Below are 26,981 nucleotides of genomic sequence, written 5' to 3' on the forward strand. Positions count from 1 at the left end.
TGCCGCGAGGCATGCTGTAAGAATAGTATCCAAGCGCCTTGCTTTTGTTCAGCGTAAGCAAGTGGGTGGGACCAGTCCCTCGCCACAGCTTGAGAAGGAGTCCTTAAAACACACACTAGGACACCTCTCTCCTCCAGGCAAGAAGCCTCACAGCCCCCCTCCACGCAGATTCCAGAACGGCAATGGGGTGCGAGGCACATGATTGAGCACGCATGGCTCTGAACAAACTCTCCCCCTCGAACGCTATTCACATGTTGGAGGCACGTGGGGACAATGGTGCACTTTGTAAAGGGATGCTAACCACGAACCTGCCAAACCTAACGAAGATCCCTATTGCTAGCCATACAGGGTTGTGGGAACGTACACCAGGTTACTAGTATCATAATTGTTTTAGTACACAGAAATTCAAAAAAATTGTATGCAAGCAACTTATTTTATGTACAAAATATTACTGCTTTCTTTTTCATGGGTGTAGTATATTCACTGCCACAAGCATCTCAGGGAGCGCAAAATGTCAGTATTTTTGCAACATATTTTTAGACGTACCAGTATGCCCACGGCCAACTGGATGCTCGTGGGCTAGACTCCATACCAGTCTGCCCATCAGCACACAAACTTGCATTATTACGTGTGCTCACTACTTGGCATGGTTTCACACATGCTTTGTCTGCATATAGTAGTCTTCGTGCACTGTTGTCGATAAGGAAGACAACAAAAAGTCTGTGTACACTTCCGGCATGCTCCTTTCATCGCTGCCCTATCATCTCTCACCCAGTGTCAGGTTCCTGTATGCTCTGCCTAGGACACTATAAAGAAGTTGAGTTAACTGGCTGAACATCCATACTTGCTGTCTGACCAATGTTAGTCCGCTGCCTTCCTTTAGGCAAAGACAGCTAAGGAAGGGGCCCATTCCCTACATGCCCTGCAGATTTTTGTGAATGTTGTTTATGTAGAAGGTGTTTAAAATAGAAAACTAATACGGCGGCCAAACAACTTTTTTTTTTATGTATTCACTTTTAAAAACAATGGCAGCACATTACTGCAAAAGTCAATACAAAAATGTAAAAAAGGTTTGCCCTACATATTACTTTTCCATTTGCAAAGCCAATAGCTCTGCATTCAACGAAGGCGGGAAGGCGAGACCTATTACATTACAAATGCTTGTTAATTTATCTCTCTGCAAAACAATCATTTCAGGGTGGATTAATCTATCGCCCACCAGGTCCCAGAAAAAACTTTATTCACAATATTAGCTCTCTCCTTGAAGTAGGACTAATTAACAATGTGTTTTCTTTGATGGGTGATTTTAATTTTACACGTAGAAAACTCAGAGGACAGTGACACAGAAAGACTAATCGAAATACACGAAAGCTTTGGCTTGACCCAACTGGTTAAGCATTTCACCCATTCAGCAGGACACACGTTGGTTTGTTCACAAACAATCTCATGGGGATCATGAAAGACCCTATTTCTCCAACATTACAGTTCCTGTTAAAACTACAACTTCTACAAAAAGCAAGCCTTCCGCCCTTTGGTTTACTGAGAACCTCAGACTTCAAAAACCTACCTGCAGAAGGCAAACGAGACAGTGGGGGATGGACTATGACACTGTAGAAAGAGAACATTTGTTTAAATAAATTCAAATCCATTCTGATTAAAAGAAAATCTACATAATTCACACCAAAGATTATAACATCTGATAACTCTGCTAAAGACATTTTTAAAGTGGTTATGAATTAACCTCACCTCCCAAAAATACAATCTCAGATTACAACCAGAACTTCTCTGATAGTCTGGCTGACTTTTTCTTAGATAAAGTGGTGCAAATGTTTTATAAATGTAACCAACACTCTTTCTCTAACTCAGATTTAACCTCTAAAGTATTCGGGGTTGCAGCTGCACCCAAACTTTCTCAATTCACCTCCTTATACACATCTTATGTCTCTTCTCTCATCAGTTCTATTAATTCAGGCTCTCATAGGGACCCTTGCCCCCGTCTATCATTATACAGGCGGCATACACAACAGCAGTATATCGAACCAATATTTTTAACTCCAAGGTGGCATCAGGAACTTTTCCCAAAATTTGGAAAGAAGCGTCCATACTGCTCTTACTGAAAAAGACCAATTTGGATCCTAATGACCCTAACAATTATAGGCCAATTTCCCGCCTACCTTTTCCTGGGAAAGTCACAGAAAAGGCTTTAAATCTGCAAATAACCCAATTCCTGACATATCATTCTTTACTTGACACTACCCATTTGGATTCAGAAGCGGTTATGGTACAGAGACCGCTGTAATTAAAACTGAAGAAATTAGATCCATAGTTGATGGTGACGGTAACACCGCACTGGTACTCCTTGATCTGTCATCAGCCTTTGACACAGTTGACCATAAGGTTTTGATTGAATGTCTCCAGGCTTCAGGATTGAGAGGTCGGCCTTTAAGATTCTGAAATCCTTTTTATCAGAAAGATCGCAGGTGGTTGCTTTGAAACCTTTTATGTCCAAATGTTTCTCTTTGCCTTGTGAGGGTCCACAGGGCTCTGCTCTCAGCCCCACTCTCTAACATTTATGTTAAACCCCAGGCCTCCATTATCAGATCTTTCAGGCTGGACCTTACATCCTATGCAGATGACACCCAAATTGTGGTGTTGCTGTCTTCCACAAACAATCTGGTGACTTCCAATTTCTGTGACTGCACGACAGCTGGAGGAAACTGGATGAACGTTAATTGCTTAAGCCTCAACTCGGCTAAAACAGAGGTCATCATGTTTTGGAACACACCATCCCTGTGGTTCCCGCCCTGCTGGCCTAAAGAACTTGGACTTCTTCCTACTCCAGTCTGCAAGGCCAGAAATCTCGGCATAATTATGGACAATAAACTTACTTTTGGACTTCAGGTCAATGTGATCCCATCCTCAATATTGTACATCCTTCGGTTGCTTAAAAAGATCCTTCCTTATATTCCAGTTTTGACCAACAAATTGGCTTCACTGCACCTTTTCTCTCTAAGATAGACTACTGCAATGCTTTAGACCTCAACATGCAGCAACAACATCTAAACAAGCTGCAGGTTTTGCAAAATGCAGCTGCCAGAATGGTGACCGCGACACCAAAACATCAATCGGCGGGTCCGGCCATAAAACATCTTCATTGGCTGCTTATCAGGCAACGTATTAAATTCAAAGCTTTTAGCCTTGCCAATAAAGCCCCGCATGGAGTCAGTCAGGAGTTTCGCAGGCATGCCTTCCAATGGTGTGTCCCGGGAAGATGCCTGCGATCCTCTGTCTGGCACTCGAAAACTTGTAGTTAACAGATTTAGGAGAACCAACTGGAGAGGCAGTAGCTTGGTTAACTCCACTGCCAAAGAATGGAATACACTCCCTAGTACCATTCAATTAATCCTATACCTCCTTCAGCTCAGGAAAAATTAAAAAACGTGTTTGTCCCCCAAGTAAACCTTCTTTTCTCGATCTCCCTTCAGGACTAGCGCCTTGATACTTCCGGGTAATTGTTTGCGCTAAATAAATCCTTTTCACATAACATGCACTCACTCACAGACGCAGTCAAAGACTCACACACCCACTCACAGACTTACTCGGATATTCACACACCCACTCACAGACCCCCTCAGACACTAACACCTACCCAAAGACTTACTGAGACACTCATGCACTCACTTACACAATCACTGTCAATGGTCAGTGGTTACATTTAGGAAATAATTTTTTTTAAAACCTTAGAAATTCACTTTAAAAAACTAAAGGTTACAGGGACGTTACAGTTAGGAATCAACATTAAAACCTTAGAAATCCACTAAGAAAAACAAAGGTTACTGGGACGTTATAGTTAGGCTCAGATTTCACTCGTACAAAACCAGTAAAATTCAGCAGTTCTAGTTAGCTGCGCTAAGTAGAACTTACGTCTCCCACAATGAGCTGCTTATGACCTAACATATTACATTACTCGTGACATTGTCAGAGACATCACTGATGACATCATCCACAGAAGCACTCACATACCCACTCACACCCTTATACAACCTCTCATACACCAACTCACACACCCACAAACCCATTCAATTAACAGACCCATACAAGTACTCACACAACCACTCACCATGAAGCCACTCACACACCCACTCTCTCATACAGACACTCACACAACCACTCACTCATACAGCTACTCATACAACCAGTCATTTACCCATACAGCCCCTCACAGCCACACACTCACCCATACAGCTACTCACACACCCACATATTCACAAATACAGCCACTCACACACCAACTCATCCATACTCTCTCAACCCAGCCACTTACTCACCCATACAAGCACTCACACCCACCCACACAACCACTTACATACCCATTCCCACATCCATACAAGCACTCTCACATCCGCTCAGTCTACAATACAACCACTAACACACCAACTCACTTAAACACCGACTCAGTCACTTATTCACCCCTACAGCCACTTACACACCCATTTTTTCACTCATACAGCCATTCAGACACCCACTCACTCACCCAGACAGTCACTCACATCCACTCACCCACCCATACAGCCACTAACAAACCCACTCACCAGTACAGCCGCTCACACACCCACACAGCTACTCAAACACCCACTCAGACACCCGATCACACACAGATACAAACAGTCACTCACATAATATATGTTAGAATAGTATCCTTCAATAGTAGTGCACCTAGTATACTAATCTAACTTTTGTAGGTGGTTAGCATATATCTTTAACATTCAAACTCTTAGAAAACACTTACACTCACTGACCATGTCATGAGTGATGTTATATGTGAGGTCATAAGGAGTGCGTTGCAGGGCGAAAGTTATATTTCGCTCAGCTAACTAACTGCTGAATTTCACTTGTTTTGTACGAGTGAAATCTGAGCCGAACTATAACGTACCTATAACCTTTGGTTTTGTCAGTGAATATATTTTATTTTTTCCACTGAAAAAACCATAGGTTTCAGGGACGTTATAGTTAGAAATTAGCATTTAAAAAACCTTCGAAATTCACTGAAAAACCATAGATTTCAGGGACGTTATAGTTAGTTGGACATTTCACTTGTATAAAACTGGAGAATTTCGGCTGTTATAGTTAGTAGAGGTAACTATAACTCGCGCCCCCGCAAGTCACTGCTGATGACGTCACATATTACATCACTGAACCCCGTCGAAAATGAAAAAATCCCATATGTCATACGGACTCATTGAGGTCTGACTACTACATACGGTCAGCAACAAACGTTGAGGGGCTTATCACAGCTGTTCTGACTAGCCATGTATCACTGAAAATACGTCTCCTCTTTGATTTGTTCGCCATTGTTTTTATGTTCAAGACATGGGTTTATAAGAGTCCATCAGGAGCGGTTTTCGGAATTTATGCTACAGTTACTATCTGCCTACTATGGAATTTCCACGGGCATAAGATGTGAACTTCACCGCAAAGACCCCATCGAATGCACTATTTGGGGTTTTTTCAGGCTATCTAGGATTTTTTAAGGTGACAATTCGAAACCTTCCTAGAAGTCTGAAGCAACATACATACCACGTGAAACTATTGGCTAATCACTGTCCTCTCATAAGCGCAATTATTTCTTTAGAGCCTTGAGGAAGTCACGGATGTGACGAAACAAGTTTTGGCTGTTCTTGTGTTCGGTTACAAGGACTGATTCACGTTACTACTACTCAAGGAATGTGATTTCATCAGTATGTGCCTTAATCTGTAGTGTACTCAGTCCTGTAAATTGTTGTCATTGAAATGATCTTGGCTAAATCGAAACACTTATGTATGGAATAAATTGAGGAATATTTGTATGATCTCTTGTGCTTTCCTGTGGCAAAGTAGACTTCAGTAGTATTAGTTCTGACTTTTCAAGGTCAGCATAATTGTAATTTAAATATCAGGAGTGCTGGGGTATATCTTGTTGTACATTGCTTCAGGGGTACCTTTGAGGGTTCCTGTGTTTTCTGCACCCAAGGTAGTGGGGTGTAATTCACTCTGAGTGGCACTGTTACACATTTCTTTGCTTTTCGATTTGTCCAGATAACTGTGTATACTTGACAGCCCACCTTACATGTTCAATCCCTGATGTGTGACCCTTATATCCACTACTACCGTTTCTTGTTTTGCATAATCTGTGGACACTGTGGCGAACACATACATGGTTTTAGGAACAAGCAGAACTTTGTATACAACAAACTTGCAACACAGCCCATAAACCTCTTCAGAAGCCACGTAAGCAGTACCATCAGATTAGATCAGGTCATGCATATATGTCATGTGTGATGCTAATAGGGCTTCTGTGCTCCCACCAGATGGTGAATCATTTCCAAGCAAACAACCTATTAGCCTATACATAAAGACCTGGTGATAAAGTCAGAAATCCACTTGCATAATGCAGGTTCATGATATTTTGGGGATTTACAAAGAATGACAGGACTAGTCCTGGATATCTACAACATTTGCAGGAGTGTGCCAACGTGAAGGAAAGTAGGCATGCAGAATTTTCACCAGGTTGCCTCTTTGATCCTTTCCTGGCTCCCTATTTCGTCTAATTTAAATGCCAATAAATAGCAGAAAATTGCAACAGTGCTGTCTGTATAGTGCACTCATACAGCGCAACTTATAAACAGGCAAACAAACCAACTTCACATAAACCTTCATTTTTAATAGGGTGCTGAACCACAGAGCATAATAAAACTTATTTTTGTACTTATTCTGCTTGCATGAAACATCACCTGAGCCACTACCACAATGTGTATGACTTGTATAATGGGCTTAATGCCTACTCCTGCTAAATGAATCCATGTCAGTCCAAGGCCCCTTCGGTCCTACACTGCCTGACCTTTCAAACGAAATCCTACTGATCTCTACCCATTGACACAGCCTAAATTAAAATAGGCAAGACCCAAAATATGTATACCTGCATTCTCGAAGAGCACTACTGCCATCCAATAACAAAATGCGGGGAATCCACTTGGACTAAATTAATAATGAAAACACCAGCAGCCCACACAACTTACAGTCAATAAAAAAGGGGTCCAACTAGTGAGCTGACCAAATGTCTTGATACTGTATTCAAGCATGTCATGAAACTTGAGTCAGTAATCTAGCCAACAAGTATCACATGCCTAACAAAAAACGGTCGTTTTCAAGGCTTCATGTGGCAATGTCGGCCCCAAAAATAAAGCAGAACCTCCAATCTAACATATTCAGCAATAACCAAGACCCAGGAACACCATACATATTTATTCATTCTTCATCAGAGGTGCTCAATCTTTAAGTATTCAGAGATATGAGTATATAACAGTCTCTTAATATGGTGTGAAAACCCTTAGGCGTTAAATTCTGTAACAGGCACCCATGCCTCCTTTGCAAAACAAAGGGGTTTGCTTTTGACTGTCTTCGTTGTACTTGGTGAAATGTGCGCATGGGATTTTATTTCTAATAACTGGACCCTTTTTAATGGACTGCATATCAGTTGTATGGCCTGCGGGCTCCTCCTGTTTTTCCAATTTTGAGTAAAGCCTCTTTTGTTTTTTAGCTTTTTAAATTATTATTGCAATCTTCAGCTGTCAAATTTCAGATTACTTGAACGTAAAATCTATGATCTTTTTAAAGTTTACAGGTTGTTCTAATCATTTGTAAGCCTGGCGTGGAATTTAAATTTAACAGCATTAAATCAGTTTTTTTGTAAATGGATGTTAGATTAGCAGCAGAAATTTTGTCACTACAAAAATTTAACAAATATGTTGAACTGAAGAAAAAAATGCATAAACGTTTATTAGCACATTAACCTTGTTTTGTCTAAAAACGGATTCTTGACAGTGTCGACTTTCACAGAGAAACCATTACAAAGACACTTCAACAATCTGATTTTTCAATAACGTTCGTCCTGATAACGTGACAAGAAGCGTTCTGCTGCAGGAGCGTTACGGCGCTGCTGTGCAATTTTTTAAAAACTCACCTGTTTATTTTCTTTTAGGTACCGGACTCGCGCTTCACTGCTCCCCTCACTCGCACTGTAATCGTGCCCCTCACCGCCGCTTGGCGGGCTGGTTCTGGGGAGGCGGACATCTTGGGTTGGGGTGGTGAGGATTGGGCTGACAGCGCTCATTGCGCATGCGCCAGCGGGGGAACGCGTATTTAAAGCGAGTCCCCGCCTTTCCCTCCCCCTGACAAGGAGCGTTCTGCTGCAGGAGCGTTACGGCGCTGCTGTGCAATTTTTTAAAAACTCACCTGTTTATTTTCTTTTAGGTACCGGACTCGCGCTTCACTGCTCCCCTCACTCGCACTGTAATCGTGCCCCTCACCGCCGCTTGGCGGGCTGGTTCTGGGGAGGCGGACATCTTGGGTTGGGGTGGTGAGGATTGGGCTGACAGCGCTCATTGCGCATGCGCCAGCGGGGGAACGCGTATTTAAAGCAAGTCCCCGCCTTTCCCTCCCCCTGACAAGGAGCGTTCTGCTGCAGGAGCGTTACGGCGCTGCTGTGCAATTTTTTAAAAACTCACCTGTTTATTTTCTTTTAGGTACCGGACTCGCGCTTCACTGCTCCCCTCACTCGCACTGTAATCGTGCCCCTCACCGCCGCTTGGCGGGCTGGTTCTGGGGAGGCGGGCATCTTGGGTTGGGGTGGTGAGGATTGGGCTGACAGCGCTCATTGCGCATGCGCCAGCGGGGGAACGCGTATTTAAAGCGAGTCCCCGCCTTTCCCTCCCCCTGACAAGGAGCGTTCTGCTGCAGGAGCGTTACGGCGCTGCTGTGCAATTTTTTAAAAACTCACCTGTTTATTTTCTTTTAGGTACCGGACTCGCGCTTCACTGCTCCCCTCACTCGCACTGTAATCGTGCCCCTCACCGCCGCTTGGCGGGCTGGTTCTGGGGAGGCGGACATCTTGGGTTGGGGTGGTGAGGATTGGGCTGACAGCGCTCATTGCGCATGCGCCAGCGGGGGAACGCGTATTTAAAGCGAGTCCCCGCCTTTCCCTCCCCCTGACAAGGAGCGTTCTGCTGCAGGAGCGTTACGGCGCTGCTGTGCAATTTTTTAAAAACTCACCTGTTTATTTTCTTTTAGGTACCGGACTCGCGCTTCACTGCTCCCCTCACTCGCACTGTAATCGTGCCCCTCACCGCCGCTTGGCGGGCTGGTTCTGGGGAGGCGGACATCTTGGGTTGGGGTGGTGAGGATTGGGCTGACAGCGCTCATTGCGCATGCGCCAGCGGGGGAACGCGTATTTAAAGCGAGTCCCCGCCTTTCCCTCCCCCTGACAAGGAGCGTTCTGCTGCAGGAGCGTTACGGCGCTGCTGTGCAATTTTTTAAAAACTCACCTGTTTATTTTCTTTTAGGTACCGGACTCGCGCTTCACTGCTCCCCTCACTCGCACTGTAATCGTGCCCCTCACCGCCGCTTGGCGGGCTGGTTCTGGGGAGGCGGACATCTTGGGTTGGGGTGGTGAGGATTGGGCTGACAGCGCTCATTGCGCATGCGCCAGCGGGGGAACGCGTATTTAAAGCGAGTCCCCGCCTTTCCCTCCCCCTGACAAGGAGCGTTCTGCTGCAGGAGCGTTACGGCGCTGCTGTGCAATTTTTTAAAAACTCACCTGTTTATTTTCTTTTAGGTACCGGACTCGCGCTTCACTGCTCCCCTCACTCGCACTGTAATCGTGCCCCTCACCGCCGCTTGGCGGGCTGGTTCTGGGGAGGCGGACATCTTGGGTTGGGGTGGTGAGGATTGGGCTGACAGCGCTCATTGCGCATGCGCCAGCGGGGGAACGCGTATTTAAAGCGAGTCCCCGCCTTTCCCTCCCCCTGACAAGGAGCGTTCTGCTGCAGGAGCGTTACGGCGCTGCTGTGCAATTTTTTAAAAACTCACCTGTTTATTTTCTTTTAGGTACCGGACTCGCGCTTCACTGCTCCCCTCACTCGCACTGTAATCGTGCCCCTCACCGCCGCTTGGCGGGCTGGTTCTGGGGAGGCGGACATCTTGGGTTGGGGTGGTGAGGATTGGGCTGACAGCGCTCATTGCGCATGCGCCAGCGGGGGAACGCGTATTTAAAGCGAGTCCCCGCCTTTCCCTCCCCCTGACAAGGAGCGTTCTGCTGCAGGAGCGTTACGGCGCTGCTGTGCAATTTTTTAAAAACTCACCTGTTTATTTTCTTTTAGGTACCGGACTCGCGCTTCACTGCTCCCCTCACTCGCACTGTAATCGTGCCCCTCACCGCCGCTTGGCGGGCTGGTTCTGGGGAGGCGGACATCTTGGGTTGGGGTGGTGAGGATTGGGCTGACAGCGCTCATTGCGCATGCGCCAGCGGGGGAACGCGTATTTAATGCTCCTCCCCTAGCGCAGCGGGATCGCGCAGCGGGCGTGTCCTCGCGTGGCCGGAGTCGTGCCAGAGTCCTGCCCCTCTGCGCCCGTCCGCGCTAAGGCCGTGCGGGACGTGGCGGGTCCTGGCTCGGGTTCGTGAGAGTTTAACAACGTGTCTGTTGCCATGCTGACATATTCTAGGGAGAGCTTGATGTCCATCAACCAGGTGAGTCGCTGCTGTGCACGCCCGCCTGTCCATCCTCTCTGTGGTCCGTACCGTTGTCCATGCAATGGCCTGATACTTGACCCCCCAATGCCTCTACCTCGGAAATCTCCCTCTGTTTTCCATCATAGCAGGGTCTCTTCTCCCTCTTTGCGGATAATGAACCTGAATGTGAGGTCGATTTTGAAACATCAGCAAAATCTGTATGATCTCATGGAGGATGAAGCTCCGGACATCCTGGCTATAACTGAAACATGGCTTCAGGAAGCTGACACTGCCATTCTCAATCTGGCATGCCCCTCTGGCTATTCGATGTACACCTTGAATAGAGCATCTAGAGGGGGGGGGAATAGCGCTGATAGTTAGGTCTTGTTTTCCCTGTGTGTGGAACAGCCTTAAGATCGCTGGCTGTGAAAGCGCCTCTTTCAAAGTCTCTGTCAATCCTGAGTTTACACTGTCTGGGATGGTGGTATATCGTCCGCCAGGCAGTGATGTGTTGTTTAGAAATGCTTTCTCAGATACTGTCGGCACTTTGACCACTGACTGCGCCAACTTTTCTATACTGGGCGATTTAAATCTGCATTTCGACACACTGTCCAGTTTGACAGCTCGTGCCATCGCTTTGGACCTAGAGGCTTTTCAATTGTTCCAGCTGGTTTCACAGCCTACGCACATCGGGGGACATACTTTGGACCCTTTCTTTACCAACTTGACTGAGGCCAAAGTCACTGCAGTTACCCCAGTAGAATGGTCTGACCATTTCCTGGTGTCTATCCAGTGTCCCGTATCAGTGACTCTTCCCATTTCTTCAGCTAGACGGGTACTCAGGAGATCTTGGAACAAACTCAGGTTGGAAGACTTTCACCATCTTTTGTTGGTGGAGCCCTTGGGCCCATTGAACAATGTGGACGAAGGGTACGATCTCTTTTGCTCCTGGCTTACTAGGGCTCTGGATGCTTTGATACCCATTGTATCGACTAAGATCAACCCTCGCGAGTCTAGTCCCTGGTATGACGGGGCCTTACGCGCCTTGAAGGGAGCCTGTAGACGGGCGGAGAGGGCCTGGCGGAAGACATATGGGGCTGATTTAAAAGCCGCATATGCTGCTTCGGTTAAGCTCTATCACCGGGCCATATGTCGTGCTCGTGCGGCCTTCTATGCTGAAGAATTCCGGAACAGCACCAACCCGTCGAAGGCCATCTTCAAAGCGGTTAAAGATCTTATGGCCAAACGGACTATCTCTTTAGCCGAGAGCTCTGTTTCCCATTGTGAATCCCTGGCTTCCTATTTTTTGGGAAAGGTCCAAGCCATCTATCGGACTTTCCCTAGCATTGGGGTTCCGCTGGGAAGTTCCAATGAGGCACTACGTCAGATCGCCCTGCCCTCATTTCCCCCTCTCACTTCGGACGGGTTTGACAAACTTGCTTTGCAAGTTAAATCAGGATCTCCATCTGATCCGGTAAAGCCTGCTCTCTTTCGAGACCAGACCTTTCTGGGGCGCCCTGTGGTGCGCTCCCTTGTCAACCTCTCTCTAGAGTCGGGGGTAGTTCCTACTAAATGGAAGCAGGCGGTAGTGTCTCCGATCATCAAAAAACCCTCCTTAGACCCGTCTAAGCCTGAAAGTTTTCGCCCCATCTCGCTGCTACCTTGGCCGGCAAAGTTGACAGAGGCCCATGTCAATCTGGCCCTGTCGGAACATCTAGCCCGGACCAACGCCCTTGATCCCACACAGAACGGTTTCCGCGCTGGTCACAGCACGGAGACCGCTCTCCTCGCAATGGTGGAATATCTGCGTGCTAGGTTGGATGCGGGTCAGACGGCGGCGCTGATATTGTTAGATCTCAGCGCCGCCTTCGACACCGTATCTCATGGCATCCTCCTGCATCGGCTTGAGGAGATCGGTGTCAGTGGTCTGGCGCTGCAGTGGTTCCGCTCCTTCCTGGACAATCGTTCCTTCTGTGTGGCCATTCCTCCCTTTTCGTCCAGTTTCCAGCCTCTGGCCATGGGGGTTCCGCAGGGGTCTTCGCTAAGTCCCACGTTGTTCAATCTTTACGTGAGACCGCTGGCTGATGTCGCGAGGCAGTGGGGCCTTACTTTGGTCTCATATGCCGATGACACTCAGCTGGCAGTTACCCTTAGCGGAGATGTCCACCAAGACGCCCCCAGGTTTCAGTCCGGACTGAAGGCGGTGGCTTGCTGGCTGACAGAAAACTGTCTCCAGCTCAATGCCACAAAAACAGAGGTGATGGTTGTCGGGAAGGGAGTGGAGCTCTGGGGCGATCAGTGGTGGCCTTCTGAGCTGGGCCCCACTCCGACCCCAGTGTCGGAGGTGAAAAATCTTGGGGTCTGGCTGGACGCTGGCCTTACCTTTATAGGACATACTAAAAAAACGGCAGCCTGTTGTTTTGGTCTATTAAGAGGTCTTAGACCAGTCCTTAAATACTTTGATGCCCCTACCAGACAGCTTGTAGTCCAGGCTACTATCATCTCTCGCCTGGACTACGCTAGCTCTCTTCTGGCTGGGGCTAATCAGGCTGAGTTAACGCGCCTACAGCGGGTTCAAAATGCTGCGGCCAGAGCCATTGTTGGCCTACCCAGATTTTGCCCGGTGGCGAATGTCCTTCACTCTTTGCATTGGCTCCCTGTAAGGAAGCGTATTCTTTTCAAGGTCCTTTGCTTGACTTTTAAGATATTAAGAGGTATAGGCCCTGAAATCCTGTCCAATCTTATTTCTTTCTATGTCCCCACTCGTAGCCTCCGATCTCAGGGCCAGGCCCTTGCTGTGGTCCCTAGATTTAGACTCTGTCGGATGGGGGGTCGTTCCTTCAGCGTGAAAGCTGCACTAATTTGGAACACCCTCCCAGTTGAAATCCGTCAGTTAGACGATCTGCTTTCCTTCCGGAGAGCCATCAAGACTTTTCTGTTTTAGTTGTCTATCTTAGGCGTCCACGTTTCTGTTGTGTTGTGTTCCTCCTTGTCTTTGCGCCGGGACGCTCCTTGGCTGGAGTAGCTGTGCGCATAATAAATCAATTTAACATAACATAACATAACATAAAAGAAAGCTGGTACAACAAATTTCACTAAAATGAAAACGTATTTAGCGCACTTTCTCCTAAACGTATATTAACCCTAAGTTAAAGCAACACCCTAACACTAAACTTACACTACCAAAAAACCTAAATTCCACCCTCGCTTTAATCCTTAGCTTTTCGCTAATATTGACACCTGTCTTCTGCATTTGAAGCATCTTCAACCTCTTCATTCAAATGTTTAATTTTAACCAGTCTTTAAATAAACAGTTTTTAGAGGTGTAATATTTTGTTGTAGCACAAGTAGGAGTTACAAAGTAAAGTTACTTCTTTTATTGGGTTTCTCTACAAAAAACTAACTCCAAGTACAATTCTTCCATTTCTGATTCACTGAACAAAGATTTGCTCTGGCAAATAGATCTTTTTCTGTGTCTAAATCAGACTCTGATGAGTAAAAACCTTTAGAGACTGAGCTCTATATTAACCGACAAGACATTAGTGACAATACAGGATGTTAATTACAATCTCCACACTAGAGGTATACATTTTACTCTTGTCCCTGTATAAATAAACATACATTTAAAGGATTGAAATTGTGAGAATAAACATGCTACCTTTTTGTCAAATATTGATCTAGCATGATTGACAGATTTCTGAAACCATAATGTGGTATTTACAAATAGTAAATGAGAAATGTGGGCAGTGGTGCAGAATAATTATCTACACATGAAGCATTATGAATTGCGCAAACTAAGATACTGCTGATGAGAGTTTAAGGAGGCACAGTCGTTTTATTTAAATGAAAACTTTTAAGTAATTAGGGAAATTGGCCCGAACTACATTCATGGGCAATCAGATTAAAGTGCAAATCCTACTTTTTTGCTAAAGACTCCATCTTTCTTCATGTTGAACAAAATGGAATGCTTCCTATCTTTTATTCTTCTTCTTCCTCAGCTTAGGAGGTACAGTTAAATTTTTGGATGTTCAAAAATCCCTTTCTATTACTCTTCGCCTCTTCGGGTCTGGGGGTAACCAACCGAGACGTGGACAGACAATGGGGCTGTGGTGGAGAATCCTACGATACAGGAATGGACAAGCGGGATGGACCTCTACATGGCCGCTGAATGTACTACGTACCTGACCTGGGGCTGCCACAGAAAAGTCCATTAAGTCTGGGGTCCATGGAGACAATACTATGGGCTAGATCTCTGGGACGCTGCACATGACCTCACACCACTGTCTGTTGGTTACGTCGGCACTGTCAGGTGCAGGGATCTTCCCCAGAAGAGAATATACCATGCTGTCCTTGTTTCTGGACTTTGAGAGGGTAGGTTTCACGGGACGTCAACAGTATTTATTAACTTCAACATGGTACACCGGGGATGTTGGGATTCTGTCGGTGGTGGCTTTGTTTTATGCAACTGAAGTTACAGTTTTGACATCTGTATATACTTGGCATATACAAAACAAAAAGCCCTTTCTATTTATGAATACCACAACCTGTTTTCATCAACTAGAATCTCTGTTAGTTATGGTGGTGGAAGGGGGCAGGGTACTGCTATTTCAGCTTTGAGTCATTAGATCTGTCTAGCTATCTTTCTAGTTTATGAAGTGTCTCGGTTTCCCCTTACAGGTTCAATTCAGGGAAGGTCAACTTGAGGATGGCTACATCTTAGGCAGCTTTTACAAGTGCTTATTGATGGATATTTGTAATACATCCACTTAGACGTCTTCACAATCTCTTATTTCCTACTACAGATTGCATTTGGGTGGGTCAGTTTCTTATTCGTTTGGTGCAACTGTTTTGCCCTGTGTCCAAAAAGGACTGTATATTTTTGTGCTTTTTCTGCAATAAAATTCACAAGGGTGTTGCATTTTTCAGATATTTGTCATATGAGAGAAACCTGCAGTCATATATACAGGCCTGGGTCCATCTTACAATGTAAGGACCAGGACAAGATAGACGGATGAGGAGGTAATACTTAGAATACTTACCGGCAACCCTCATTAATTAGAGTCCTTGTCTCCCTCATGACAGTCTTGGGTTCCTGTCTGTCTTCCCGAAGAGGGTAAGAACGAACAGGCTTAAAATAATTGATTTGTTGTTCACCTGCCTCTTAGGTTGTCTTGCAGTAAAGGTCAAATTTATGGCTCCAAGAAGGGATGGCATTTGGTTTTGGGACCTTCTGCAAGGTCTTTCTCTTATTAATAGTTAAATATGTCGACACAACAAGGCAAAGCCTCATGGTGTAAGAACTGGAACAAGGGATCAAAGGACTCAAAGTACTGAAGATTACAGGTAAAAATTAAGTTTCAGTAGATTTTTGCTGTGATGCAGGATTCCGAGTTCAAATAGATCGCATTGTTTCTATCCACACAAAGTTCTTGGTACTCATTTGATTAACTATAACTTTTTATTTTTTTAAGTTTGAGTTTAGTGAAAACCAGAAGAAAAGGAACAGCATTATAACCATAATGAATTTTAGTTAATAGAGATTATAAAAGAATAAAAATAAATACAAAAGTTATAATAAATATGCTGTATGCAGAAGGGGAATACATTTAAAACAGAGAGGAAAAGGCGGTGGAGAGAGAAAAGGGTGAACAATATATTATGACTCTATAAAATTTTTAAGTAAAACGAAATATGAATTAAACACTGCAGGGACAATAATACCTAAAAATTAAATATCATAGGATAAATACATAGGCATGAACAACAATATCTTAATGTTTGAAGAAAAAGACAACATGGTGTATTTACGGCGGTTTCCGGACATCATCGGATGCATTTACAAGTTTAACAATAGAAGAAGCGGACCAAGATAGATATGTGGTAAGTGGAAGCCATAAAAGATCTCTTTTAATTGGTAAAGAGATAGGAGTAACATAATTGGTAATAAGTCTGTGATGAAAACACACGGCATTCCACCAAGCTCTAAAAGTAACTTTGTCTGTTTCCAATTTCAGGTTATTAAATTTAAAGCTACAGCTAATAATACATCTAACAATTTAAAGTTTGGTGGTGATTGAGGCCATTGGGGTGACAAGGAGCCTAAGAAAATGTTGGATAAAGAAAAGGGGAAATTAACTTTAAAAATCTTTTTAATTTGGAACCAAACTATAACATGTACTACTCTTCCTCCCATATTAGATACTTCTCCTTCTGTATCTTCTATATACAAGTGATTATTATTACCTTCAGATAGACTCAAGTCAAAGACTGAATTGGCATGGGAAAAGGATTTAACACAATGCTGGCCAACCTCCGTCGGAGATAAATTATGGCTCAAAATTCACAAAACATCAAGAGCTGCCAATACTTCTCAAACCCTATATTTTGTTTATCAACGTCTATTACTTTCCCTTGCAACATTAACATCTTTTTCACCTAATACTCCTTCTACCTGTTGGTCCTGCTCCTGTTCTAAGGCTGATTTAAAACATATGCAATTCGATTGCCCTAATATCCTTCAGTTTTGGCAATTAACTGTAACTTTTAATACTGTTAAATGTTAAGTAAGGAGCCTTACCCTAACTGATAACATACTTTAGTTATTGACAAAATGACAAACTGTCCAGTTTTATTTACTTTTAAACTTTTGCTAAACTTTTACTTTATACATATATTTAACTGGTTTTGAAAGCCTACAATATAATCATTGACTCACTACAGTGACAAGAGAAACAAAATAGACTGGCAGAAAACATGAATTGTAGGAATGCCATTTTACACAGTAATATAAGAACAAAAGTGATATAATATATATGAAGTCTTCAATCTGTGTAAGAGGTAGCCAGCATGCAAACTGTCTCCTAATCTGTAGCAGCTAATAAGAAATACAATAACGGAGCCTGAAGTTACAATTATTCTAATGTATAATTATCTGCTGTCATAACCACAACCATTGAAGTGTTCATGATGGTCTCAAGACCGGTTCATCATCCCTAGAAGCACATTGTGCTGTTTCAGCCCCTGAGGTGCTTGTATTTCAGCTTCGACTCAGAAGCATCTTGCATAGAACTTTTGGGAGACTTGTCCGATTAGGAGGCAAAGCCCTTCCTAACGAAAATCCATTATCTTGAATTTTCAGAGGGACAACCATTCTGAGAAGGACCAGACATGGGTACCAACAAACTGCAGGCAGATTACCATCAGAAATGCACAGACAGACACTGATCCAAAGAAGTGAAAGGGGGACATGCATGATCATTCTAAGACGTCATGAGTTTTTGTTACATAGTCCACCTGTCTGAAGAGCATGCACTCACAGAACAGCTAACAGAAGAGGGGTACACCCAGTGAACTGACCACTGGAACATACAGCTCTAAAGACTTCATGTCCCCATTAGTGAACACTTCACTAAAATGGAAGAAACGGTCTATAAATTCAAAGCACCTCTAACATGTTTGGCGATCCTATAATGTGCTTTTTATATCACAATATAATTTTGAAACTCCATACAGACCTTCAGCTTAAGCCATCACAACCTACCTAGATCCCTGGTATCATGGTACACGGTCAGGAAGCCCACAGGGCTTGCTGATAAGTTCTAAAAACTAACTGAATGATGCATGTGGAGAACAGTAGTTAAAAGATCAATTTCACTATAGCCACTACTCTACTTCAAAGACAATGCAAGTAATTATAGATGACCAACAAAGACAGACCTGCTTCACATCCTATAGTTACTACTATGTTTTCCACACAATGTGCATAATGTAAGATGGTTAATTTCTTTAGAACCAGGCAAAGAAAATACTCGATAAATTGACAGAAGGTTAACAAGAACAGGTATTTGCTAAGTTTGAAACAGAACAAAACATTAATTTTTTTAAAACACAGTGAAACTTACCTTAAAGATTTTTCAACAACATTTGTACGAAAAATTTCCTCTTGGTCCAAATTTACTGTGCAAAAGGAATCCCTCATCTTGTTAGGGCCAGAGTACTGCAGTAAGTTTTTCGCTTCACCTAAACGAAATAAAAAATGCAGTTAAGAATACGCCAAAGTTGTGGAAAGTAAATTTGATTGACTGTGTAGCTCTGCAGAAAGCGGTTTTGCTTGTCTTATTACTTAAAAAGTAACTTGCTTCTTATCATAGCAATGGTTTCAACTCAACTATCACATGGGAACACCCGTGTGCATATCTGTGTGTAGGTACATATTTAACAATATTTTAAGACACATGTAAACAATAGGCCCAAATCAAGCAGTTTTTATGCCCGAGAAATCTCATAAAATGTTGCAATGTTTTGCAGGTGCAAAATTTCCAATAATCTTTGTCTAGGAGAGAACCGTGGGCAACGTTTTCTCCTTGAACTAGCCTCCTGCAGTTAGCTTGTGACTATTGACTGCAAAAGGAGCCCTCATATTCAATTTTCAAACAATACTGACAAGTGAAATAGGCACAATTTTGGATCATTTTACAAAATGTAATTGAAAACAAATCTTCATATTTTCACACACCCTTAGTAGCTAATTGCAAATATAGCCTCGAAACAAAATGTGACACAGGTATTAAAAGTATACATTAATTCTCTAAAAGGATGTGTCTCTCTTTTCATCAAAGTATGTTGAAAATAAAACTTTCTTTATAACATTCATGCAAATAAAACACATGTTGAACCAATTTCACCCTGTCCAAAGTGGTTTAGTCAGCACCCAAGCATGGTTGTTAAAAGGACTTGTGGGTAAACTATAAGGTTAACTTTTAAGTAAAAGTATTTCTGCCATGCCATTTCTGCCAGAGGCAGTGTTTAAGTGGAGGGCATTACATGGTGGATCTCACCAAAGGAGGAAGAGGAGGCTCTGATAGTTTTCTAAGGTAAAGCATTTAGGGATGCTAACACCATACACAAGAAAATTGTAGTAATATAGTCAACCTTTAGTGTCTGTGATTCACACTGAACAGTGGCCCCGTGCAGCTTAGGAGTCAGGGAAGGAGATGCATTTTAAAGTGGTCTGGTTAGCAGGTGCTCAAACTCATCTCGGTTACTTGTAATAACATTAATGGATCCTGCAGTCAGTCTCCTTTTCTTTCCAACAAAACTAACAGTGAACGAAACACCCCAACAAGAATTCTTAAGCAAAACTGCTACTCTTGAGGAACCATCCCGACCCACAGAATGTATTTTTTTTTACTTTCATCTTGCAGCACACCACCTGTCCACTCAGCAGTTACATGATCCTTCCTCCCAAAGCCCAGTAGTCTGTTCACCAACCAACAGCCAGAATACATAGACCTTGCTATTCCTGGGGGCTGCCAGGAAAGCAGAGAAGGCCTCTTCTGAATCAGCCCACATTACTGGAACTCCCTCTTCTATGGTTCTTTAGTGGTCAGTATGATGGATCATATTATTTTTGGGCAATTTTAAGACACTACATGGCAATAGGAGGTCGTTTCAGGGTGTCATGGGAAAAGATTGAGGAACAGGGAATGACCGAAAGCAGGTGATAACATTCACAAACGGGCATGTTTACAAGGATTTCAACAAACTTCTGTTCTTATCAGCTACCAAAACTGCATCTCTTTCTCAAACTGGATGTCTATTCTTGGACTGGTCATGGTACTTGCTTATCAGTGGAATCTATTTCTTATTTGTAGCCTTTGTCACTCGGCAACCCTTACGTAATATGCTTCCGATCCCAGGTTCAAAGTCTCAGTACACTCAGAATAAAACTCTTAAGTTATGACTTGCAAACCCTGCCTACAAACCCCACAGCTTGCACACTGGCCACCATGAGAAGGATTCACAATCTCCCCAGTCTTCCTTCCTTTGCTAGATCACATCTTTAAAGCGTGTCTTGTTTTGTTTTTCCCACATTTTCACAGAGTTAACTTGAAGCGTCGCAATTTTACTCTTTACTTTGTGTTATCACTTTCCATTTCAGTACTGCCTGATTGAATTTCTACATTTGTTTGAGTTTCTTTTAACTGTAATCCTGACAAATGTTTGAAGCATTATCATTATATTCATTATGGATGACAGCGGGGGGATGATTCCTCTATTGTCCGGGATCCAGGCTCATGTAATATTTTGGGTTTAAAAGGAGCGAGTTTTACTACCTTTTATGCAGACTTAATAGGATATTCCAGTGAGAGACTAATACCTTTGTTAAAAGAGTCTGATTAATAAAAAGGTAAGCAGAGGATAATTCAACGGATCATAAGGACTTAAGTCATGCTGCTCCAGCTTAGATATCAATACTGCGCTGCTATGAGTACCACAAATCAAAAAACATTCAGAAAAACAACTAAGCTTTTATAATTTCACCAACGGGAAATTTACCTGTGATGTAAAGTATAATACCAAAGTCAAATTAGTGTAACTGTCACATGTGAAGAAGTGCATTATTTAACACGCATGAAACAACTGGTCTTTATTCACATTTTTTTCACTGGTGTACGCCTTTCTTTGCCACCACTAACTGTGCAAACAATATGTAGGAAACTGTGCTTAGCATCAATTTCCATGCTATCTTCTAGGGTAATCTCTAGTTGCCGTGGGGGGGAGGGGGGAGGGGAGATTTAGAAGGGTAATGGCAACCAACCCAACTGTTTCCTTGCATCACCACAACATTAGCATGCAATTATGAGGTTTTGGGCTACAAATGGGCCATAATGTGTGAAGAGGAATTACTGTCTCTTTTTCCACATCTGGTCACCAATACTGGGCCATGTACAGGGCACATATTCCACCTGCTCTAGCCAGGTGGAATTGTGCAAGGGTTTAACCTCATGCTGTCATTCTAGATGCAGCAAAACCTACCAACGTGAAATTCCGTACTGCTTGTTACGGAATGCTTGAATTAATCTCAGCCACTGATGATTGATCAGGGCTGCATTCTAGATTAATTCAAGCATTCTAGCCACCATGTTTTTGTTATCATCAGTGTGACTCACTAATGGTATGCCTAGACATGGGTCTTATATCCACTGTGTCATAGGACTCAAGCTATTCTTCACCGAGGAGGCCTTATGAGGCCGAAACCAGTCTTGGGGTGCTTGGGTTCCTGTTCGGGGAGGGCGGGGGGGTCTGGCTTGAGAGTTTGTGGACTGTTCCTACTGGAGCAGGACCAAGGCAAATCTGCATGTGGCAGATGAGGCGGCATGGTGGGCAAAAACTGATTGGCTCAAATGTGTGCATCAGTAATTACGAGTGACATTAATTCAAGCATTCCATTATTCACTATTTTTTCTTCTTGCCATTTTTCACTATGTGAAAGCCTGCAGCTGTGACAACTCACTGGCAGAATCTGTGTGTCTTATGCAAGTATACCTTCTCACTTGTAGCTCCCGATGTCTGGGAATAGAGGTGACAAGGTCAATTCTCTAATTTGTATGAAGAAATACTGAATAGAACTTTGGGTTTTAATTGTTCAAGGGAGGGCTTTTTCTATTCCAGGGGACACTAATTCTAGCTGACCACCCTGCTCAAGAACTCTGAACACTGAATCAATGAAAGGGGGCACTGACAATTGCTGACCAAAGGAGAGGTGTGAAGAGATTTGGTGGCTTAATTTACTCTTAATTCACACTTGCTAACCCTTAATAAAATGTTAGGTGTTCACCATGTGTTATTATTTCTAATATTCTTGTGTGCTAATGTTTTACAAATTTTTACTTTAACAGCCCTGCATAGTTTATAGTCTAGGTTAGTACTGAATAAAAACATGAAACATGCATTAGTGATTGTCTAAATTCTCAGAACAAAGTGGGGATCCCAAGAATCTACATAAACTCCACAGTCACAGATCTTCAGTAGTCTCCTTACTGGTCTATCCTCGTAACGTATGCCTATGGGATATGGAGGCACCTCCAGTCTGTTTCCCTTCTCTGTGGATACACAGGCTAGCTGCATTGCACTAGAGGCCAATGGGAATCTGATAGGTGTTAATAACAATTGTTTGGATCAAATCTATCTAAATCCATCACCCTGATTGTGTATCTAAGCAACTCGGGACATCAATGCATCAGAACGGCAGGTTTTCTGTCATAGGCACATACTACACTCCTCTACTTGGTTTGATATCCCAGTGTTCTAGCTACAAGGTGAAAGCACCAGTGTGTTTAAAGGCATAGCGGCTATTGTTCTTCATTCACAGCCTATAAGAAATCGTCCACTATGCATTTAAATGTGAATGATACTTTCTTCAAGCAATGGGGTAAAGGGAATTACCTGAGCGAAGCAATGGCTGAAGATGACCAACCCAAAGCACCTCTCTCTGCAGGTTTTTTATGTCAATGGGATGAGCTCTCGCACAAACAAAGCTGTATGTAGCCAGACTAAAAAATGGGCCAGATAAAATAGGAAATCAGCCAGATCCAGCTTTTGCTACGTATGATGGTGGTTTGTGTGAGGTTTGCAGACTGAGCTCTTTATCTGCAATCCCCGAGATCCTAAGACATTATTTCAGAAACATTAATCTTCACAGCATGGTGCAGAAAATGGCAAAACCACACTGTTCGATACATGATTTAGTACTATGACAATAACATAAAAAAGTCCATGCACCACTGATCAATCGTTATAGAGTTTGCACACTCCCTCTTCACATAAGAAAGGACTTAACGATCAGGGTGCAAGCCGAGAGAGCAGAATTAGCTAGTCCTGACAAGGAACAGTTGAGAAATTAAAAACAGTTTCATCTGGTAGAACAACAAAGCCTTCACTTACAAGTTATAAAACAGGTTGGATACAAGTTAAGAGGAGGTCGCGGATTGGACGAATGCTACGTTATCTGGATATGTATAGCACATATCCTGCCACTGACTATGACTTAGTTGTGCTTTTGGCTAGCTATTGACGTTTCACACGGGTCTGGGATAACTATTGAAGGCAGGAGTATGATTCAGCTTGGGTGTCATAGGTATTGTCATGTGGTCATATTGTTGATTAGGCAGACATGTACTAATCATTAAGCTACGGGTGTACAATTTTGGTGTTAGCGGGTTAAAGCGGGAAGACATCTTCAGGTCTAGATCCATAGCTATACTGACTGGCCATAAGACGGAGAAAACCCAGGAGAGGGAGAACACAATAGAGAAGATAGGTGAGTGAGAAGAGGGATTAATGGAAGAGAAAGAAGCGAGAGCAAGGGAGAAGTATGTGGTACTGGATGTATGTTAGCAGTTCATGTGTTCTCTCTGACAAGTTCTGTTGTACATGGCAAATTATGGGGGAAGTGTTGTAAGCAGGTTGATAGCCAACTGTGTTGCACGTATGCAATGTGGTTACAAATATTTATTGGAAGTTTGTGCCTTTATTAACCCGTTTCATTGCATTCATCACTGTTCGGTAGCTTTTGTTTGGGAACATTGTTGCTAATGACATATCTACAGCAGAGAAATAGCAAAGGGGTGGCGAAGCACTGAGCCCTTTCATCAAAGCAAACAAGAAACAATAACATGTTCTTTGTTCAAAGTTGTCTAACGGACGCAGACACGCTTTGCGAACACATTTGAATAACTTGCAATTAAGAACTTACAGGCAGGTCTTCATTCAATGGTTAAGGAGCAGCATTCACAATTGTCATTTAATTTTTGGCAAACATATGGATTATGTTTCTGCCTGTATGACACAGCTTTGAAGTCATATACAGAATACACACAAACTGTGATGGGAGGCATGCTTGCAATTTGGCTAACCACTGGCAATCGCTCAGAGTAGCATCCCAACGATTATTCTTTTGCTCACCATGCCACCCACCTCAAGTTAGGACCCAGCCACATGCAAATCAGTATTGACCCGGTTCCTCTGGGAACAGGCCCACCTTATTGCATGCAGCCTCCCATCAACTTTTGTGAGTGTGTGTGTATTGCATGTACCACCCTTAGTGGTATGGGTAAGCTCAGATGTGGGACCCGTACTCACTGCGTCACTGGAGCCAAGCTGTACCCGGCGGATAAGCCCATAACTACGGCAAAATCAGTCCTGGTTTGCTTGTGTTCTGGTTGAGGGAGGACCTGGCTTGGCAGTTTGGGCTGGACTGTTCCCATGAGGATCAGGGTCAAGACAGATTTTTAAAATACTATTTTAGAAACATTAAAAGTGTCTATGGCAGTGCTTTAAATTGTCCAGTACTGTCCAGTAAGAGGTACCGGCACTTTGTTATTTTGAGAGGGAGAGTACCAGCATTTCTCAAGAGAAATGCTATACTTTTAATTGGAGAGTACCAGCACTTCTCAGAAATAAGGAGGTACTCTGGTGCAGAGTACCTTCACTTCTATTTTTCCATTTCAAGCACTGGTCTATGTACATAGGGATTGAACAACTCCAAAAACTTCTGTGCGCCAACAGTTCTTGCATTCAAAGTCCATACATATATAAGTGACAGTAATCCATGTAATTCCACTTTGTCGTACGTAAAGTGTCCATCAAAGTCTTCGTCTCCTTCATTAGAAGGCACTGTTAAGAGATTTTTAGGCCAATGTGTAATAATCGTCAAAGTTTTGGTCTCAACATTTAACAGTACATAAGACCATCCTCGGACAGACTGCCAAAATGCCTGTCCCTTTCTAACTAATAATACTGTAAGAAATCCTACATTCTGACATACAATAGAAACACATGGAAATATTCCTCACCACTAAAAGCTGGAAAGGGCCAAAATATTGACGAGCTTTGGCTAATGCACTTGTGTCCAGTGGGTGGTAAAGAGACCCATGAAGACTTTGGGCAGCATATCCAGAACCCCCAAAAGAATGTGTTGCTCTCTACTGAAGGACAATTATCCTGAAACACGTGTCTTGAGATACACCAACAAGGGTGAAAAACTAAAGACTGTCTTTGAAGTGTTATCATGCACTGCATTTACCATGATGCACTGGGACGATCTGAGTGCTGGGATGTGAGGCAGTATGCTCCCACCCTCTTTTTGTTTGAAAAGGTTCCATTGAGCGAATGAGCGGACACGCTCTGGCTGATGCACTTGCGTCCAGTAAATGGTACAGGCATCAAAGAATACTTTGGGCCGCGTTTCAAGAACCTTCAAAAGAATGTGTTGCTCTCTACTGAAGGACAACTATCTGAAATATGTCGTCTAGAGATACACAGCACTGGCTGTACCAATATGGGTGAAAAACTAAAGACTGTCACTGAAGTAAGGGTTATCATGCACTGCATTTACCATGATGCATTTGGACGAACTGAGTGCTGGGATGTGAGGCAGTGTGTTCCCAATCCTGCAAACGCCAGATTTGAGCTGAACATCTCCAAAGAGGCCCAGCAGTCTTTCGACCCCAGAAGGCCCAATGGACACAGCTATAATGTATTTAATTAGAAAAAAAACATAATGTGAAGTAGCCTCCCCACATCGGGTATATCCTAAAACCCAAAAATTATTTCTGCCCCGCTGAAGCTGGAACATCTTTATTCCCATGGCAGGTGAGAGGAAATATATATTATTTTGGGTGCAATTTTGTCATTCGAGCGGGCAGAGTGGGAGTATTCCAAATTTACTCTCATCTGCTATGGTGAATGTCCACAATATTTGGGCTCTGGGTCAGCCAGCAATCAGGGAACTCTATGAACCCTAGCCATGTCTGAAACCTGCAGACCTAGACGAATCCAGCGTGTTGTTGCTTGCAGGGATCCTGCATGATTCTTACCAAAATGCCCTGAAAACTTCACTCTTTGGCTAAAATGATACAGTGTTCTCATATTTCTGTGAGGGAAAGTTAGGAAATCTGTAGGGACCCACAAATATCCGACCACCCAGTGTTCCCACACTTCTCCTGCTAAAAAAGAAAACCCAAATTGTCTAACTGGGCATATCACACATGAAAGAAAGGAACCAAACCAGGGACCATGCAAAGACTACATTGACTTCATATTGTGACAGTAGTTTTTATGCTTTCTGGTCCTAGGAGATAGTACAAGTGTGAGGAAATGAGTAATGAGCCCATCGCCTCTCAGAGCGACTTGAATACGAATATTGCTTCACTGGCTACATTTGACCATTTTGAAAAAGACTTGACTATACATCTGCATTGAGTCAGGCACTGTATAATGTCCCGTGAAGATGTTCCTGTGGAAATGATGAATAGATTCCAAGAAAACCCACAGAACTCAATGTGGGGCTTCAATTCCCAGAATCTATTGAGAGGCAGATACCTCAGAGTTAATGTATGTTTTGAAGACAGCAGAGCTTGGAAACACAGAAAAGCAATCGCCTCTTTCTGTTTCTGAGCTCAAATGTGTGTATTTTGAATTGCAGTATGCGGTCAGTATGCCAAAAAGAAGTTCACAAATCCCTTCAGTACTGGTATAGCACAAATACATGCGTCATGATTAGGCATCTGGGCTCTCCTGGGTCTCGAATTGTTAGAAATGTCTGGTTTGGTAGGTTTACCGGGGTTGATGCAGAGATTCTGCAGCAGATACATTG

The 26,981-nt window shown here is 43.4% G+C and overlaps 1 protein-coding gene across 2 annotated transcripts in view; it reads right to left on the reverse strand.

The window, feature by feature from the left end:
- The window catches only part of RASA2 (RAS p21 protein activator 2), a 516,748-nt gene that overhangs the window by 430,569 nt on the left and 59,198 nt on the right, over positions 1 to 26,981 (reverse strand). For both annotated transcript variants that reach the window (XM_085633666.1, XM_085633665.1), the window contains exon 2: positions 18,445 to 18,562. In XM_085633666.1, coding sequence (XP_085489792.1) covers positions 18,445 to 18,562 — 118 coding nt within the window. The remainder of the gene's footprint in view (positions 1 to 18,444; positions 18,563 to 26,981) is intronic.

Source organism: Triturus cristatus, chromosome 11, assembly GCF_964204655.1.
Source record: "Triturus cristatus chromosome 11, aTriCri1.1, whole genome shotgun sequence".
Classification (NCBI taxonomy): domain Eukaryota; kingdom Metazoa; phylum Chordata; class Amphibia; order Caudata; family Salamandridae; genus Triturus; species Triturus cristatus.